Raw genomic sequence first — 17,849 nt, 5'->3', positions numbered from 1 at the left:
CCATTTTGTTAAGTTAATTAGGAGGGTTTTTCTTTTTATGGCAGTTACAATGCTATTTCATGAACGCAGATGAATTTCAAAATGAGGCCTTAGAAGAACAAAGCATCTTCTCACAAAGCACTACCGCTTTAACATTTGAGGCCCAAATGCAAAGTTTTATTCTTTGGTAATCAAAAGCTGAATGCCTAAATGGGGTTTTCACAGCGTGAACTTGTTAGGGACACAGGCTGGTGCCTGGCTGCACAGAAGCATGGTTCATACACACACACAGCAGCAATACGACGCGCATTACCTGTCCGCTCTGTGTCCATGGCTGTATGGAAGAAATCACACAGTGGTAATGAGGGACAGAGAAGACAAAGATGCACATGTAATTTCAGGGGAAAAATAACAACAAACCTTCATGCTCTGTGTTACTGACATTCCACTAAGATCATTTTACTGAATATAGACAAAATTAACCACGTTTTCTTGCTCATGCAAAAGAATTTCTGAACACGCTGACTTTATGGGTGTGAAGTAGCCACTGAAATGGCACCTAGTGAGAGATTTTTGATTAAGCATTAGTCAAATTAAGGACAATCCTGCAGTCTATTGTAGTGAATTTGGTTTTACAATAGACTTATTTGAATGTGCTCCCTACTCCAACCCAAGAACCCACTCATCACAAGGCCATAAGCAAAGAAGGAAAATCACAAACCATGTCCAAACAGAATAATAAATGAAGAAATTGTATCAAATATAAAATGCAGGAAAACATCAAGAAATAATTTCTGTGACAACCATGGGAAAAAATCAGGTACAAACTCTCTCGAGACCCAAACAATGCTGAACAAAAGGGTACAGTGACATATCCATTTGTCTGAGGTAACAGTGAAAAACATTCTGAATTACTTAACACCATACTTCCCACAGATGTTATTGTGATACTCTGCTTGATAATATAATACAGACGTGGTACTGCTGGCATAGCTATTCAGGGTGTAATACAAGTAGAAAATAGAAACAAACTTCTAAAACAAGCTGAGCTTAAGTGTTCTTTTCAGTGACTGAGAAAGTATGCAGAGCAGCATGCATGCTGTAAAATGAACCACAGCATATAATAGGACAGACCTAACCTTTGTTTGTCTATTTCTTTAAAAATGAGGAAGAAAGGAAAAGTAGGAAAGGACACATTTCTGAGTTTTAGTACTAAAACTTATTTTCTGTTTGGAAATTTGGAAAGCAATTTTACTAAGACGGCTGGAATAGCCAACAGCTGATGTTGAGCTTTCACAGTGGCTTCAGCTGCAACTTTCCTCCTGTGATCTGACGTCCAGATATTCTGAAAACTGGTAAAATTCCAGTTGACTTCAACAGAACATATGAAATACACTCACATTAAGCTCAGATCCCTCTATAAAAATAGATGTGGATGCATGAGTCCATTTTAATTGTTTTACCACCAGGTAAAACTTTTAACTATTTTTTCCCTCTAAGAGAATATGAAAATACATATCCAGCTCATCACATTTTACATGATTTTGTTTCTCTACCATATTAAGATCAAAATCTACTTCAAGCAGTATTCAAGGACACCTGGTCTTCTAGCAAACCACTTCACTGGAAAAAAACCACCCCAGGATTTACCCTATGTCCACATAAAGGGTATGCCTCCGGCTTCCCTAAACCCAGCCTGTTTCCAAATCCCAATCCTCCACTCTTCTTTGATGTTTTGATACCTAACCTTCCCGTATCTAGTCCTCAAGCTGATCTCTCTTTATCAGAAAACTTGCTGCCTCTCAGAATGATCACACCTTTCCTGTTTTCGGGTCATCCTAACACAGATAAGAAGCTGAAGTTGAAGCATTTAGCAAATTAAAAGTATCTTTCTCACACATGAATCGAGCAATCCAGCTTCCCTGCCTAAATTTTGCTTGGGATCTCCTTTATTATTTTTTTGTTGCTGTTTTTCTCTTTCTCAACCAAATTTAACTTTCTGCATTGTGATCCATTTCTGCCCTCCTGATGAGATACGAAATTCAATACTCCATTTGTCTGCTTCTCCCAGATGTCTTTATTCTTCCTGTCCTGCTCCTTATACTAAATTGATCACTAATAGTATCAGATTTCTTTCCAACAGTTTGATCTACAGTGTAACAAGCATTTGTCTAGCACTCACTACAGGACAGATGATAGCTTTGCATTCAAGTCTTTCAACACTGTTCTTCTTTTAGCAGTTCCTGTAGACTTGTGATTTCAATTATCAGCTGTCTTCCTTGTCAGAGCAATAACATGTTCCTGACACCAATGCCCAAGACAGTAGAGAGAACTAAAAAGTTGCTACCACTCAGAAGGCAGTGAATGAATGCAGAGTGCATGCCTGATTTTGGTATGTCTGTCTTTGTGCAGACACGGCAGAACAGAAGGGCAGACGTACAAAGCACCTCCGTTACTCAGAGTGAAGTGGATCTAGGATTACCACTGAGACAGAGTTATTCTATTCACAACTTAGGCATTGTGACCAAATGGCTTGTTATCTCACACAGCCTATATGTCATCTTCCTGGGAGAACATTGCCTCCTCCCCAGGCTCTATTTACAGCTTTATCAACTTTTGATCATTTTTATGTCTCAAAAGCACCTCATACATTCCCAGTGTTGCCAAGACCTAAACAAAAAGAGGATAAAATAGAACTACAAATATCAGAGAAAGCAAACCATGACAAAAAAATACTTGTAACCTGTAGGCAATTTCTAAACTTGTCTGCCAATACAGGAGAATGTATCCTGACTTACCTTCGGGCAGGAACAAAGGAAAAATGAGCAGGAGCATTTGGAGAGAAGTTTCTAGGGCTGTCCAAAGGGCTGCCACCTGTTTGAGAGAGCAAACAAATTCAGTCACATTTGCAACAGAGGAACTTCTCACTGTGCAGAAACACCCTCAATCCCAAGTTGTACTTGCAAATGATTGACAATATGCTTTGTGCTCTTGATCATTTGAGCATTAGTTTGTCAAAGAAATACGATTTGATCCGAATCTTACCTCCTTTTGAAGTAATTTAAGATGCACATTTTCATACTTGTTCTTAAATAGTAGTGCATCGTATATACACAATATAGTCTCTCAGTATTATGTAACAATCCCTATGCAATATACAATCCCATAGAAACTTAACATTTCTCAATGAAAAACCTGGGCTAGAAATGATATTGATGACACTTTCAGGAATAATGAGTAGGAAGAAAGTATCTTCATACTTACTGTGTTTATCGCTGCTGAATGTAAAATTCACTGAGGGGAAAAAAAAATGCCACAAGAACTACATATAATAAAAGGACTACAGACTCACAGAAGATGCTCAAGTGAGAAAGTATGAAAGTATTAGCATTCACCCTAACCACCACCTCATAAAAAAAATATAACGAAAATGAAAAAGCCAGCGACTTCATACACTGAAGAAAAAATAACATTAGATTTTCAATTGGCACAAGAGTGTTTTTTCCCAGCTTTGTCGTATGATGTATAGGCATACAGTTGGTAAGCAGTGCTCTGCAATGTCTTCAAAGAAAAAAGCAGCCACTTACAGAAGCCCTTCTGAAAGCCAGAATCATTTACAGACTAACTGCAGAAACCTTTGAAATTTAGAAGATGAATTAGTAGCTTCATGTCAGCGAGTGTACTCTTTCTATCAGGCATATTCTTAAGTGGTTTGCTCTTTCAGATCCTTAATACAAGCACAAAAGAGAAACTACCCATAGTAAGCGTATGCCAGCAGCAATTTCTCTGAGTAAAAACAACATTGAAACGTGAGCAGGAAAACAAATGGATACTGGACAAGCAATGCTCTGCAAGCTACATGGTCATCAGAAAGGTCTTCAGGTGTAGATCTCATATTGAAAAGTCACATTAAAAGTGAGCATCAGCAATGGGCTAATCCCAAAAAAGTTACTCGTGTACCTTAAGTGTTATGCTGAGCAGAAGGTGAAGACAAGCACTGTGCTCACTGGAAGGTTTGCAGTCACTCCCACCTAACACACACATGCAGGTAAGAAGGGGGAGAGAGGAAGGAGCCGACGCTTCCAGGCCGTGGCGGTGTCCCAGTGCCGAGCAGCTCCATCTGGCCTACAAGTGCACGGGGACAAGAGCAGCTGGTCGGGATTACAGCAGCCTCGGGCTGATCTGGTGTGTGCCAAGGGGTGATGGGAGAGCTGGGGAGAGAAGCGTGATCCAGCACAATCTGCTTCACCGAGAGCAAACTGAATGAAAAACAAAGGGTGTGTGCAACAAGCTTGTTTTCCTGTGGGTCGGTTTTGGTTTGCGTTTTAATGTGTTGTTGTAAAATATCAGTTAAGAACTAACGACAGCTCAGTGTAAGAGGACACAATGCCTGCCTTCACCCAAAACTGACTGCAACCAAACCCATTCCCAGTGCATCCTGGGCAGCAAGGGGAGAAACACCACCAGAAATCAATAAGATGACAAATACTGGCACTTCATTTATTAAGCTTGCACTCAGCTTCTTATGGGCACAGTGAAAAACCAGAGCCGTTTCACTGCTGGGCTAAGACTAGTTTTCACAGTCTAGATGGCACTGCAAGCTTACAAGAACACTGAAAAAAGCTACAGTAGCAACAAAATGACCAACTCAAGGTGCAGAAGCACATGTTCCGGCAGCAGCACAAGGCTAGGGCTGGGGTTGCCACGTATTTGCTAGCAGAACAAAAAGCTAAAAGAGCAGCTAAGATCAGGAGATGTGGCAGAATGAGGCCTGCAGGAAGCAGTGCAGACATCCCAGCAAAGCAAAGGAGTCTGCCTGTCCTGGTAGGAGCTGGGTGTTCACATACCCACCGCAGATTTGCTGCTTTTGCTGTCATCAAGATGATCTTTCTGAACAAAAAGCCCACTGCTGTTATAAACAGGCAGCGAACTGTCATCATCTGTTTAATATCTTCATCAATCTTTTGTAAACTCTCCACATGATGATCAAAATAGGATTTCAGAGTAACTGAGCAAATTAGGTAATGACAGTTTTTAACTTTTGAAATTAACTATGTGGGTGTTCGAAGTCTTCTGAGCCTGCACAATCTGGTATGGAGATACTATTAATTTTTAAGTAACAACTTTTTCAGACTTATATAGCATATTTCCTCCCAGACACTGGAATTTTAATTAGATCCCCTGTGAGTTGCTTCAAGTTTTAAAATGAAAAGCAATTAGTTTTTCTACTCAATTCAAGTCTGGGTGAAGCTTTTAAAACAACAACAGGGAGAAGGGGAATTACTACTTTCCCTAAAATTTCCCAGTACTGCTGCATCTGCTCTAGTTGAAGGAATTTTAATAAGAAAAGCCTTACTGCAATGGCCTCGTTCACCGAAGCTGATCGAAACTCTATTTATTCTGTTAGCAAAGGTAAATTCCCCTGTTGCTCAGGGGTTATAGTTGGCTCCTTTTGAACCTGAAATGACTGTCTCAGGGGAGGCTGTTACGCAGAATGATTACCCATTAGGTAAATCAACGCAGTTACATCAATGTTAATAATTCAGGCATGAACTTTTACATTTCCTGGACACGTGGAGAAGGAGGTAACTAAAGCACCTGTACATCTGCTGCCCTGAAACTAGGAAAACAGACTTACAGGGAAGAGATAGGCAAAAGCCTCAGCTGTCACCTACAAATACGACGACATCGGATAGGTTGAGTCCAAGAGCTCAAACTAGAACCTTTTTGTAATGCTTGCACCTGAGATTCTGAGAAATACAATAAATACAAAGGTCCAGTTGTTGTGGCCATCTACATACAATATACTAATGCTATTTGCTGAATATTAACAGAAGCAGAACAGATCCTACTGCACATCACAGAACTTCCTGCATTCTAGCACATCCCAATGTTAGGATGACTCCAATCACTTCAGCATCCCATGCACCACCCATCTCAAAGTGAATATCCTGGCTTCTGTCTGGCATCCAGGAATCACATGCATATAGTGAAAAATGAACTGCAGCTCTGATGACCAGGTCAGGGTCCAGAGCTGCACACAACATACCCTGCACAAGTTTTATTGCTTGGCCACTGCGTAGATACACAGCTTATGCCCTTGGATCCAAGGATACTTGGATCAAGAAGGAGCATCGTGCATTTTTGTACAGCACTGATACATGGAAAAGAAGTAAATAGAAGGCTTAAAAATAATCTTTTCTTTCTTTTTTTTTTTTTTTTTTAAAGCCAGAAGGAGGAACTGAACTTACAGTTCAGTTGTTCACTTCAAGTACAGTACAGTGAGAGAGCAGAATGATTGAATTCAGTATTACCACACTGCCCGTGAGCAGCTCCCTTCATACATTATTACAGACAGGAACAGGGACAAGCGTATCCACTGTAACCTGGCAGCATGGAAAGCAGTTTACAGCAGCGTGAAACTCCCTCATCCGCCTTCAAGTATCTCTCTCATTCCTACTATAAAGATGATGCTGTTTCTCTGATTGATTTTAAGGTTTTCATTGTAAGACACAGTCTAAGGGTAATGTATTAATCTGCCTTACAATGTGTACGCTGTAATAAGTGTATGTTAGCTTTAAAAAATAATAATTCAAAGAAATACAAACATAGGGAAAGTGTGTGGACACCTTCCTTCCTCTGATTTGAAAGAAATACAAGGAAGATTTTCAAACCTGTCTTCCCAAAACTGCGATTCAGTCAAGATATGGGGGAGTAAATAAGAAGAGTGACTTTCCCATGACACTAACAAGCTGTAGCTGTTTAATAACAAGGCTCCATGTAATTCTGGAACAGATTATTTCATAAAATTTGAAAACTGAATTAGTGCACTTCAAATCCATTAAGAGCTATTGATTCAAAAATGTTTTCATGGCAGAGTTAAAAATTGTTCAAATTTACTTTCATCTTTAGACCTCTTAAGTATTACTTCTCCTCTCCATTTTGTAGGATATGGAATTGCCTGACATCCTATCTTGAAGCTGCTCTGTACATTAAAATGTGTAGTTTGCAGGGCCAGTGTTCATTAGGAGGAAGGACTGTGCTACATCACACCCCAACTTCATGTACAGAACATACAAAAGTGAAACTCCAGCAGTTAATGCCATAAAGAACTCTATTTTCTGAACAGAAATTTTTTAGAAAGCCTTCCTTATTTCCCTGCATGCTTGTCACCCCTTTCATTTGTGGAAGAGGTGCAGAATGGACACGAAGAGCAGCGTATTCACAACACAAGAGGGATGGGAGAGGCTCCAGTTTTTCTTAGTGACTTATCAGTGTATGTGTCTGAACAAACAGATTGATCGATTCTGTTCAAATACTAAACAAATATCACAGCCTGTTCCCAAATTCACATCTCATATATGATATTTCTTAAGAAAATATTTGTGAATCTACTCTAAATTTCATCTGCTTTTGTCTCTTGAATAAATTACTTGACTCAGGTAAAACTCCTAAGCACACTACTGGCAGGGAACTGAGGCTACCAGTAATTTATCTCCCTGTTCTCTGCTTGCAACTCTTGGAGGTCACAAAGGATGTCCTTTTTAATTAATAGTTTCAAATCCCATATGCAACATTAGAACAAGAAATAGAAGTATTTCACAATTTCTGCTAAAGAAAGATGACATACCACTGAGTAGCTACTCTAGTTTTCCAGACAGTTACATATTTAATAAAAGATAAGCCTGTAAAGCCCAAGACATCATCAAAAACACTAAGACCAATTTTCATTTTAAAGATGGGAGAAAAGAAAATTGAGAAAATACAGGTGTGAACATCTCTGCCTTTGTCTTCTGAGCAATGATCAGATCAACATCTTATTGCTATTTGAAAAGCAAAGATGCTTCTTTCATATTCTGAGGAGCACTTTTCTCCATCATTTTACTTAAATGCTTATACAGCTGACATAGAATTTGTTAAATTCAACATACATATAGATTCTTAAAATAAAGTAAGGAGTACAACATAAGTACGCAGAGAATCCCTACCAGGAGAAATATTACATTTTACAAAGCTATCACTATCATAATCAGCCATAAGAGAGCCAAGGGAGTTTGGAGTGAAGTGGAATTCCTCTAGCAAATGCAAACTTTTGGTGCAGTAACAAATTCCAACAAGTTACATTTGAAAATACTTTATCTGAGTTATCTGAGATTCTGAAGCAAAAAGAAAATAGCCTTAACATGCTACTTTTAAGATTTTGTTAACACTTGAAAATGAAAATCATGGGTCATTTAAAAAAACAGTGTGAGTACAGCAACTTCCCAGCCATTCATGACAGGGCTTTACAGCATACTCAGCAAATCTGTATGAAAATCTGACTTTTCGAGGCTTTCATGGATATCCCTGGACAACAACTTCTGTCCTTCCAGCTGGTTGAATGTCCCTCTCAAGGCACAATGCCCTGCAAGAAGAAGCAGATGGCTCCTTCTCCCTTAACTACTACCACTTTGCTGTCCTTTCTCAGCATTTCCTTTGTTTCAATCTGCAGAAAGTACTTTCAGGACATACTACCATGTAGGATGAGAGAAGTCTGATTGTAATGAAAACAATTACTTACACACAACTGTGATGTGCTTCCACATTGGCTCAACAGTGGGTGAATATGTGTGGCAACGTTTGAGCTGTTTTAAATTAAACTTGTACCCATTAGGGCCACACCTGAAACCCAACTGCTTTCTCTGGCATTCTGAAATACTGAAAGCAATGCAGGTGTACCTCATGTATCTCTCTCCCAATGAAGGTAACAAGGGAACACACTGTTCAGGCAAGCTGCTGAACCCACATGCATGACCCCTTCTAAAATTCTGTGGTTACCGCAGACTGAATAAACACTTTTTCTTTAGAAAGAACATCTTTCCACACTTCACTCTGATAACTAGAAGTGGTTGCCCATTTGCCTGGAAATGAGCATTTCACCGTTGCTGAAGTGATAAAACTGGCAGCAATACACAAAGCAATTTTCAAACATCTCGTGTTGCTCGAAGTAGCAGATAGATACTGCAGATGGCACACTGATATGGAATATCAACATGTCTGGCAACCCGGCCCATGGCAGGGTGTTGGAGCAAGATGATCTTTGAGGTCCCCTCCAACCTAAGCCATTCTATGATTCTATGTTCAAACTCAATGCAATGAGCACCGACAATTTTTCCCAACGATTCCCAGCACGGCAGCCCTCGGAGTTACCTGCATGTCCATGGAGGGGGGAATGCGGCCGCGGGAGAGTCGGGGATGTGCTGGACGTTACAATCAAACTCTTTCTGTTGCTTGTCCGACAGCTGGAAGAAAGAGATACAAATGATGAGGCAAAACCAGAGAAATCAAAGCACCTGAAGGCTGGTCCTAAAGAACAGCCTTTAGCTAAGGAGAAATAATCGCTCAGATTCAGGTCGATATTTCTTCTCTCACTCGATTTTGGTATTGACTGCTGGGAAGCAAACATACATTTATCAGCAATAGGTGTTTTAATGTGCTAGAAGCAGCACAAACATGCCTATTGAATGCCCACTGAATTTTCAGTGCCTATTGAAAACCATGCGGTGAGCCCTCTGCCCAACTTAGCTTTAAAGGTGATGGAAGTAATCATAATGGGCAAGCGAAACATTCTCATTTCACCCGGTCTTGACCAAACCTACTGGATATTTAACCCCCTTGCTGATCATCCATTTTCCTGTGGCATATAGGAATATACGCAGTGCATACACAACACACACTCAGGTTGCCCAGCAGAGCTCCACAGTGGCTCCTGGGCTGACATCTGCCCCCATCCCGCCTGGAGCGGCCCCGATAAATGTGCTCAGTCTGCCAAAACCGCAATTTAATGCAGAGCTGCTTTGCTGCCACAGGACACAGTGTATCTGACTGTTATTATTTGTAAGACCTTTTATTGTTATTCTATAGGAAACTGGAGAACTCGAAGCAGAGAAAAGCACAAGGGAACTGCCAACCATAATAAACAGTAATAAAGTTGAAGCGCCATTAACTGCTATTCAGGCTCTTTAGTGTACTTAAAGCATTCCTCAAAATTGTCCAACTGATTCCATACAATCTTCATTTACATTCATGTATTATTCAACAACACTCCATCCAAAAACTGATTGCCATTGTGTACATCATACAGACAAACGAACGACCTGATGTTAAGAGGCTTAAAATCTCAGTTTATGGATTTTTTTTTTAATGTGTTCAGTCAGTCTATTCCAGTAACTGTTGAAAAAAACAGAATACTCAATTCCAACATTAGTAGCAGATAATCACTATGTTTACATCACGATGAAAATCTCTCACAACACCAAAGTGCTGAGTATTCTAATGTAACGTAGATGACTATGTGAGAAATAAAAAAAAACCTTGAGCATTCTAATGTAAATTACCACGTAAAAACTGCAGATCTTGTTCAATATAAAACACCAGTGTCATGAGAAAAGAGAGATCCGTCCTCTGTGGCTGCATCCTTTTGCTAAGAGGAGTTACTAAAACACTCGTGATCACAGCCTGGAGCGTTCTCTGGAAAGTTGGTATATTTAAATCACAGCATAATGGGGAATAAGAGCTGTCTCAAGCTCAGAGCTATTTAACTGCTGGCTGCATCTGCCAGACTGGACCAGGTTTTACAAATCCATTTTCTCTGCCATCGTTGCAAAGAGGACGACTCAAAAGAGAGAGGGTTAAGTAGCTGGAGAGCAAAGCACAGCTGAGACCCATTAAAACAGGTCAGGTTTGCACCAATGCACCCAGGGGAGGAATGGCTTTTGAGCTGCCCAAGTTCGGAATAAAAAATATTCTTTTTATACCCCCAAAATTTGGTAACTTTCCATTTTGCTGGATCTCTCACCAGGGAAGGAGGAACATCACTGGGGCCCATTCAGCCATTTACGCGATCCACATGTGCTGGCAATAAGGCAAAGCTCAGACATAAAGGCTAAGAACAGAACTTTCAATTTCTTGAATTCATGTTATATGATGGGAAAAATGCACACACAGCCACAAATGCACTCTTAACTGGTGGAAGAGAGCTCTCTGGATAGATACATAGATATAACTTCGAAGAGAACTTGGAATCAATGATAAATTTCAGAAAAGCAGCAATAAAGCCCTCATAGTCACAAAAATGAAGAAAATAAAAAGGGAGAAGTGGAGCTGTAGGTGCCCCTGTTCGTTGCAGGGGAGTTGGACCAGATGGTCTTCAAGGGTCCCTTCCAACTCAAACCACCCTATGATTCTATGAAGAGCTAACGTGCAGCCTCCAGTTGGGCAGCTAACCTCAGGAATTCATCACAACAGCATTTAAGCACCTTCTAAAGAAGAATAGCTGAATATTAGAGAAGTCAAGCTAGTTTTAACCAGGAATTTGTGCCAAAGAAATTTGAGCGAGTCAATTTAAGTGCTGGCACAGTTCACATGAAGGCAAAATGCTTTTCTGGAAGATGCACTTCAGCCAGACAGACGGAGCTCAGCACTGGGCTACATGGCCAATAATGAGGAGATCATATTATTGAACTCTTGCTCATTACTGTTCATGAATTCTGCAAGCAACTCTCTAAAAACAATCCAATCTGCATAAAAACCAGGAATAGAAGAAGAGAGTAGAAAGGGAAAAGGTTAACTATACAACTCAGAGCACAATGACGAGAAAAAAATACAGTTCTGAATCAGCCCAGAGAGACTCTGAGCACTACCATGTGCTTGTAAGCCAAAGCTTTCCTACCTTCATTACATGCAAGGTCCCCAACCCTCCTCTCCTCACAGTTTGGTGTGGGTCTCATTAAGGTTTTTCCCAGATCCCTCTCCATAACTTGGAAAGTGCCAACCCCTGCTGCATGCCCTGCAGGGCCACTGCCAAACTGCAGGAACCTGCGAGCCCGGGGCAGCACGAGAGCTGCCTGATTTTATTCAGAACAAGCACAGCAAGACGGGAGCTTACGTGGAGAGAGCTGAAACAATGCCTCTGCCATCACCACGGAAATGTGCTTCTACTATTTGTGAGTTGAGATCTCTCCCCACAGTAAAAATAACATTTGTTACGTGCAGTGGAGCGTTCCAAGATGTGTTCTTGAAACTGAACACTGCAGGACATCAGATGTGGGTCTGGTAACTGGACACTAGTTTTGGACCTGCTGCAATGTGCTCGGCAGCCAGCAGCAACCTCGTGCAGCAGCGCTAAGCAGGGTGTGTGGTACCTGGGAGCTGTGTACAGCCCCAGTACACCTTGCCCCCAGTCAACAAACCCCCACCATAAGGCAATTTGGGACTGATCTCCAGTAATATCACTGCAGTGCTGGTCATGAGGAACGAACAATGAGGAATTTTCTCAAAAAGATAACGTGCTTCTCTAGAAAACACTCTCACGGCAGAAGACGTTGCATATGCAAATAAACAAACTGTACAGAAAAAAATTATAGCATTAATCACATTTGTTACTAATCAGTAATGTTTATGATCCTTTTTAATGATTTAGGAACAACTTCTCAGAAAGAGCAGTGATGTGCTGGCAAAGCTGCCCAGGAAGGTGGTGGGGTCACCATCCCTGGAGGTGTTCAAAGAACGTGGAGATGTGGCACTGAGGGACGTGGGCAGTGGGCATGGTGGGTAGGCTGGGGTTGGAATGGGTGATCTTAGAGGTCTTCTCCAACTTTAATGATTCCATGAGCACCTAACCAAATTTAACTAGATTTTCCTCTGATGTTACAGGAGTTTAGTTTCAGTTGATTTGATTTACAAAGACTTCTTTATGAGAAACAGAGATTTTGGAAATGAAAATAAGTATTTAAAATTTTTATTCACAATGACAGAAAATTTACAAAATCTGAAATCTGCGTGTCAATGAATGCACCAGCTGCACAGCAATGTTAACTAGATGTGGAAGTTATCGTCTTAATTATAGTAATTCAAGGATGGAAGCAATTTTGTAAGCTTTAGCACTACCAACAACAGGGATAATTAGTTCTCTAAAATAGATAACAATAAGTAAGCATCTGGTTCAAGGAATTATTTTTTCTACATTCAGAATTGTTTAAAATTTTTTCATCCTAGAATAACTTGAAAAAAAAACACATTATTATTCATGGTGGAGGTCTGGTTTGCAGATTCCTACAATAACCACTTATCTTCTCTTAAGGAAAAACCATTGAACATACGAAGGATGGAAGCACAGGGCCATCTTTACATACCACAGATCCTCCATCATGACAGACTCAGCGGGGGGTTGAAACTAGATGATCACTGTGGTCCTTTTCAACCCAAGCCATTCTATGATTCTATGATTCCCTCCTCCCTGTGTTGTCTACAAGCTATTGCAGCCATTTGCACATCCCACCTGTGGGGTAGATCCCTTCCTGCTCACCTGTGTGGCAAGGAGCATGGAGGTAAATGAGAGGATCAGCTATAAGGTGTGGGCTGCACTTCAGTATAGATATCCAGGGAGAACATGGACAGTAAACGTGTAGAACATCTGCCAGGCTGGTATGTTTCAGCCTGCTAGCAAATACAGAAGCTGAAGGAAACAAAGTGCTGAGCAATGCATGCATGAAGTTGGATGTAGACTGGTTCTTTTGTTTAAAGAAAATTAACATCTAAGTATTTTGGAATTAATGCATGAAAGTAATTTTGTTTCATCTCAAACAAGCTATTTGTTAGATAAACTCTTCTAGTTCTTCATTTATAGCTCAAATTTAAGAGATAATAAAACCTCATGCTAAGAAATCATGAAGAAATGGCTGAAATTGCCAGTTAGTGTCTAATTTATGTTTAATTTGCCTAATATCTGTGGTTGCTGTACACCTGCCTGCACCGTGCTGTGTAGTCCAAACCTTCTGCATTATTAACAGAGGAACACAGGAGCAACTGCAAAGCCAAACAAAATGAAATGTCACAACAAATTACCATGACTGGCACAGCCATTCCCAACTAAATCAAACCACTCTATTCTGAAACATTCCTCCCTCACAAGTATGTTTCAAAGCTATATTCATCCTTATATGATGAGAAAAAAAAAAAATCTCTGATTACAGAAGAGAGATGACAGAATGAAAACAGACAGTATTTAATGGGAGAAAACATACACGGATTTCCTCAAGCATTACTATCTCCCAGTTCAGTTGTGTTATGCATTATGCTGCCATGAAGTTACATCACAAAGTGTGAAAGGACAATTTAACCAAACCTGAACATAACTGCATACTTTCATTTCCCGTTTCCACCAACTCTATTATTAAATGTTTCACCTAGCACGACTGCTTTTTCAATGGGTGTCTCAGTTGTCACAGAAGACAGATTATCATACATCTTTTGCGTGCAAAAATTTGAGCAAACAAATTCAAGAACAAAATGACAAAGTGCATTTATAGTGTTTGAAAGCTTTTTTTTTAATCCCATAACTTCAAGGATATACAGGCATGTAATAAAACAAACCCATTCTAAACACGGTCTCCAAAGATGCATCCTGAAAACAAAGTATGTGAGGCAAAAATGAAAAGAAACCATTATCCACAATTCCAAAGTCAGAGATTTAATAGCAGTCTTCTGTACCAGGATATGAGCAGTCCTGTTGCTACGTTGCACTCAACATGAACAGTTCTCTTTGTTTCAGAGCATTTTCTTCATTTAAGCATCAAAAGATATTTGAAATTAGCTCTGTATCAGTTAATTGTAGTTTCAAACTGCAGAGTGACAATAAATTACATATCTAATTTAAAAACTATTCCCTAATTTAAAAACTATTCCAATATTACGTTATTCTGGAAATAATCTCCATACCAGAGTGTCTTAGTGGCCTTTTCTACACAGAACACATATATATTTACACACAGCAGTATGGTTGTGGTCTGCACATGTAAAAACAGGCAGAGGGGTGCACTGAAACTGGAACCAGGAATGTTTGTTTTTTTTACCATTTTCTGCCTACCCACAGAAAGAAGAAAAATAGAAGTGATTAAATCAAAAGGAAGTAGACATAGAAGATGGAGGAGAAAATGACTGAGAAGTATTCAGACAAAAAGGAAAAAATGTAGCACTTCTCTGCAGGCCTCTCCTGCTACAGAGCAGTTGGAAGAGTAGAGATGGAACAGCAGAGTTCATGCAGCCCTAGTCAAGCTGCAGAATTTAATATAGAAGCAATACACATAGCTTGATAAGACTGGCATAGTCTGTGTATCCAAAACCAAAAGCAGCTTTTAAGACTCTTGGAATAAAGCTGGGAGTTTTTGTTGCTGAACTGCTTATTATTCTAACTATACATCTATTGTAAAAGGTATTACTCTGCAGTCCTGGAAATAATAGCAAAAAATTAAAAATAGGTCAGGCTATGGAGTGGGAAAAACTATTCAGGGAACATCCAATAATTAGGTCTAACCATAGAATCAAAATGCTTAGAAAAAAAAAAAAACAAAACAACAATGTAGTTTCATGGTGAGATGGTGGTCAATACAAAAAGTGTTCTGCACCTGGCTGAGGTTTTTTGCCTCCAGGAATGTGTACGGTGATAGAAGATGACGTATCATATAATGTTCCTCACAGTTCTTCCAATGAAGTCTGTTTTTTATAAGAACATTTTGCCCGAAGGTGTTTTACAATTCCTAGTTAATGTCAGCATTCAATTGCCTCTGAAGTCACAGGAATCCCAAGCGTACAGGAGGGGATATTGCTTGGTTTTCTTTGTCCAGTCCTACAGAGGGCAAACACATGGGCCTGCAGAGAGGAACATCACTGTGCAGGTAAAAGGCCCTCACAACTGGAAGCACCCACAGTGTTTAAATGCCAACATATCGAGCTGATCTCACATCGGCCCTTCCCTAGCACAGTCTGTTACCACCACAGACACAAGACTTGAGGAGCCAAGGGTGAGGCTCCCCACAACATTATGATGACCCAGCCCCACCAAAACATCACTCTGCAGTGGTTAATCACCAGACACCAAGCTGACAGACACTCCGCATTTAAAATGCACTTGTCAGAGACGAACAGCAGTTGAAATAAGCAGATGCACAGACACGGTGAGGATTCCTAAACCCAAATGTGTCTATTTGAATTAACCACAAGCTGTGCACATCTCAGGCCAGGCGCGTGCCCACATGCACTGTTCCTGCCACGCTCTCTCACCTCAGAAGGCTCGACCCCCAACTTGCCCACTGCCCCGCTCACAGCATCCCTTCCCTTCTGAAAGCAGACTCTTGCCCAAACAGCCATTTTTTATGTAAAATCATGTTACATTCAGTCATCTCTTCATGAAGATCCCAGCAATTCATAAAATCATCGACGATCTGCATGTTGCTTAGTTTCCACTCCGCAGAAGTTCTGACTTGAAAAACTGGTTTGGCCTGGGCAATAGCCAGGTGGTTGAACAAGAGGGTTTCCACCAGAACAAATTGCTTCCCAGGCTCAAAACCTCAGCATTAACTCTATAGGGCACTTTGGATTTTAGTCTGAAGAGAAGCAAGACCACAAGAGCATTCATAATAAATTTAAAATCTACCGTACACAGAATCCCTGATAAACTAGAAATTACAAACAGTACAGGCAACGTTCCGTGAATCCTTGCCCTTATTCTGAATAGGAGGAGGACCATCCTTCCATTCTTGGCACACCAGCCTCTTCCATTGTAGTTAAGTAGTATAAATATCACACGTAGAGAACCCGCTGACAGCTCCCAGTACACCTCCACCACCACTCTCATCTCTCAGCTGTACAACAGGGCGGGTTTCTAAACCTAACAGTGATGTGCTAGCGCAGCTGCCCAGGGAGGTGGTGGGGTCACCATCCATGGAAGAGTTCAAGAACCATGGAGATGTGGCACTGAGGGATGTGGTCAGCGGGCATGGTGGGATGGGATGCCTTAAGACAAAGATTTTAGCAGTCTTTTCCAACCTTAATGATTCTGTGATTCAACAATAATACCCACTGCAGCTCACTCAACACAAAACACAATTCTCATAATGAGCTTTTCAGAAGATGAGGTAGGAACTTCTTTCTCCCCCCAACAGTCAGTGCTTTTGTCCCAAGGTTGAACTGCTTGCAGAAGTAATTGAAATGAAATTTCCTCTCCAATTAGGGGTGTCAGTTGGAGACCGTTTATTATGCTGTGCTAAGTAAAAACTGGACCTAAGCATTATCAAAAGCATCAAATTTTCAGATCTTTCTCATCTTTCTCAACAGAGTGAAAACATTTCTTACTTTTCCCATTTAAGCAAGGAAATGTGTGGCGTGACAGCTGTCACTTTAAAGTTAATTATAGCACAAACACACATTTTTAAATTTAGCTTTATGTTATCACAAAAGTATTCTGCTTTGCTTTCCTTCTCAGGGGCAATGTACGTATAGAAGGCAGCATCCTCCTGACACACACAGCCTTTAATGTCTATCTGAATGAATCAGCATGGGAAGACACTGAGTGCAGCTCCCCACCTCACACAACCCTGTTGCAGCAGTAACAGCTGCCAGGAGCACATCAAGAAAGCACCCACAATGTGCTCCGAGCACCCAACTATTCCCCAATCACTGCTTCATACCCAGCAAAAGGTGGTTTATTCTGGTTTTGTGGATATTTAAATGGGAAAGAACATTTAGTTAGTTATCAAGGAAGTGATTACAGGAAATATTTATAACGATTTACATAGAATCGCTGACTATAGAGATGGCTTGCTACTTTTCACACTCGCATGGTAGTTAATTCCAATGGTTTTGATAATTATAGAACTAATGCATCACTAATTGCCTTTCATCAAAAAGAAGAGGAAGGAAATTTAGAGCACCAGTGGCTATCCTGGAGATGGAAGCAGTATATCCTTCCTAACAGAACCCCACCTTTGTGTACCCCCAGAGTTATCTTTCTCAATGTACATACAAATCTTCCCTGCCCAAACTGCATCAAAAAA

The 17,849-nt window shown here is 40.4% G+C and overlaps 1 protein-coding gene across 15 annotated transcripts in view; it reads right to left on the bottom strand.

Moving 5' to 3' along the window:
- MAST2 (microtubule associated serine/threonine kinase 2) overlaps positions 1-17,849 on the bottom strand; it is a 164,164-nt gene that overhangs the window by 50,191 nt on the left and 96,124 nt on the right. For 12 of the 15 annotated variants that reach the window (XM_085232021.1, XM_085232022.1, XM_085232025.1 and 9 more), the window contains 3 exons: positions 9,169-9,260; positions 2,778-2,853; positions 293-313 (listed from right to left, as the gene is read on the bottom strand). In XM_085232021.1, the coding sequence (XP_085088147.1) occupies positions 293-313; positions 2,778-2,853; positions 9,169-9,260 (189 nt within the window). The remainder of the gene's footprint in view (positions 1-292; positions 314-2,777; positions 2,854-9,168; positions 9,261-17,849) is intronic. The other 3 variants (XM_085232023.1, XM_085232024.1, XM_085232026.1) reach the window with 1 other exon arrangement.

Source organism: Meleagris gallopavo, chromosome 10 (assembly GCF_905368555.1).
Source record: "Meleagris gallopavo chromosome 10, MGAL_WU_HG_1.1, whole genome shotgun sequence".
In the NCBI taxonomy this organism is placed as follows: Eukaryota; Metazoa; Chordata; class Aves; order Galliformes; family Phasianidae; genus Meleagris; species Meleagris gallopavo.
This window is presented reverse-complemented; position numbering and strand designations above follow the sequence as displayed.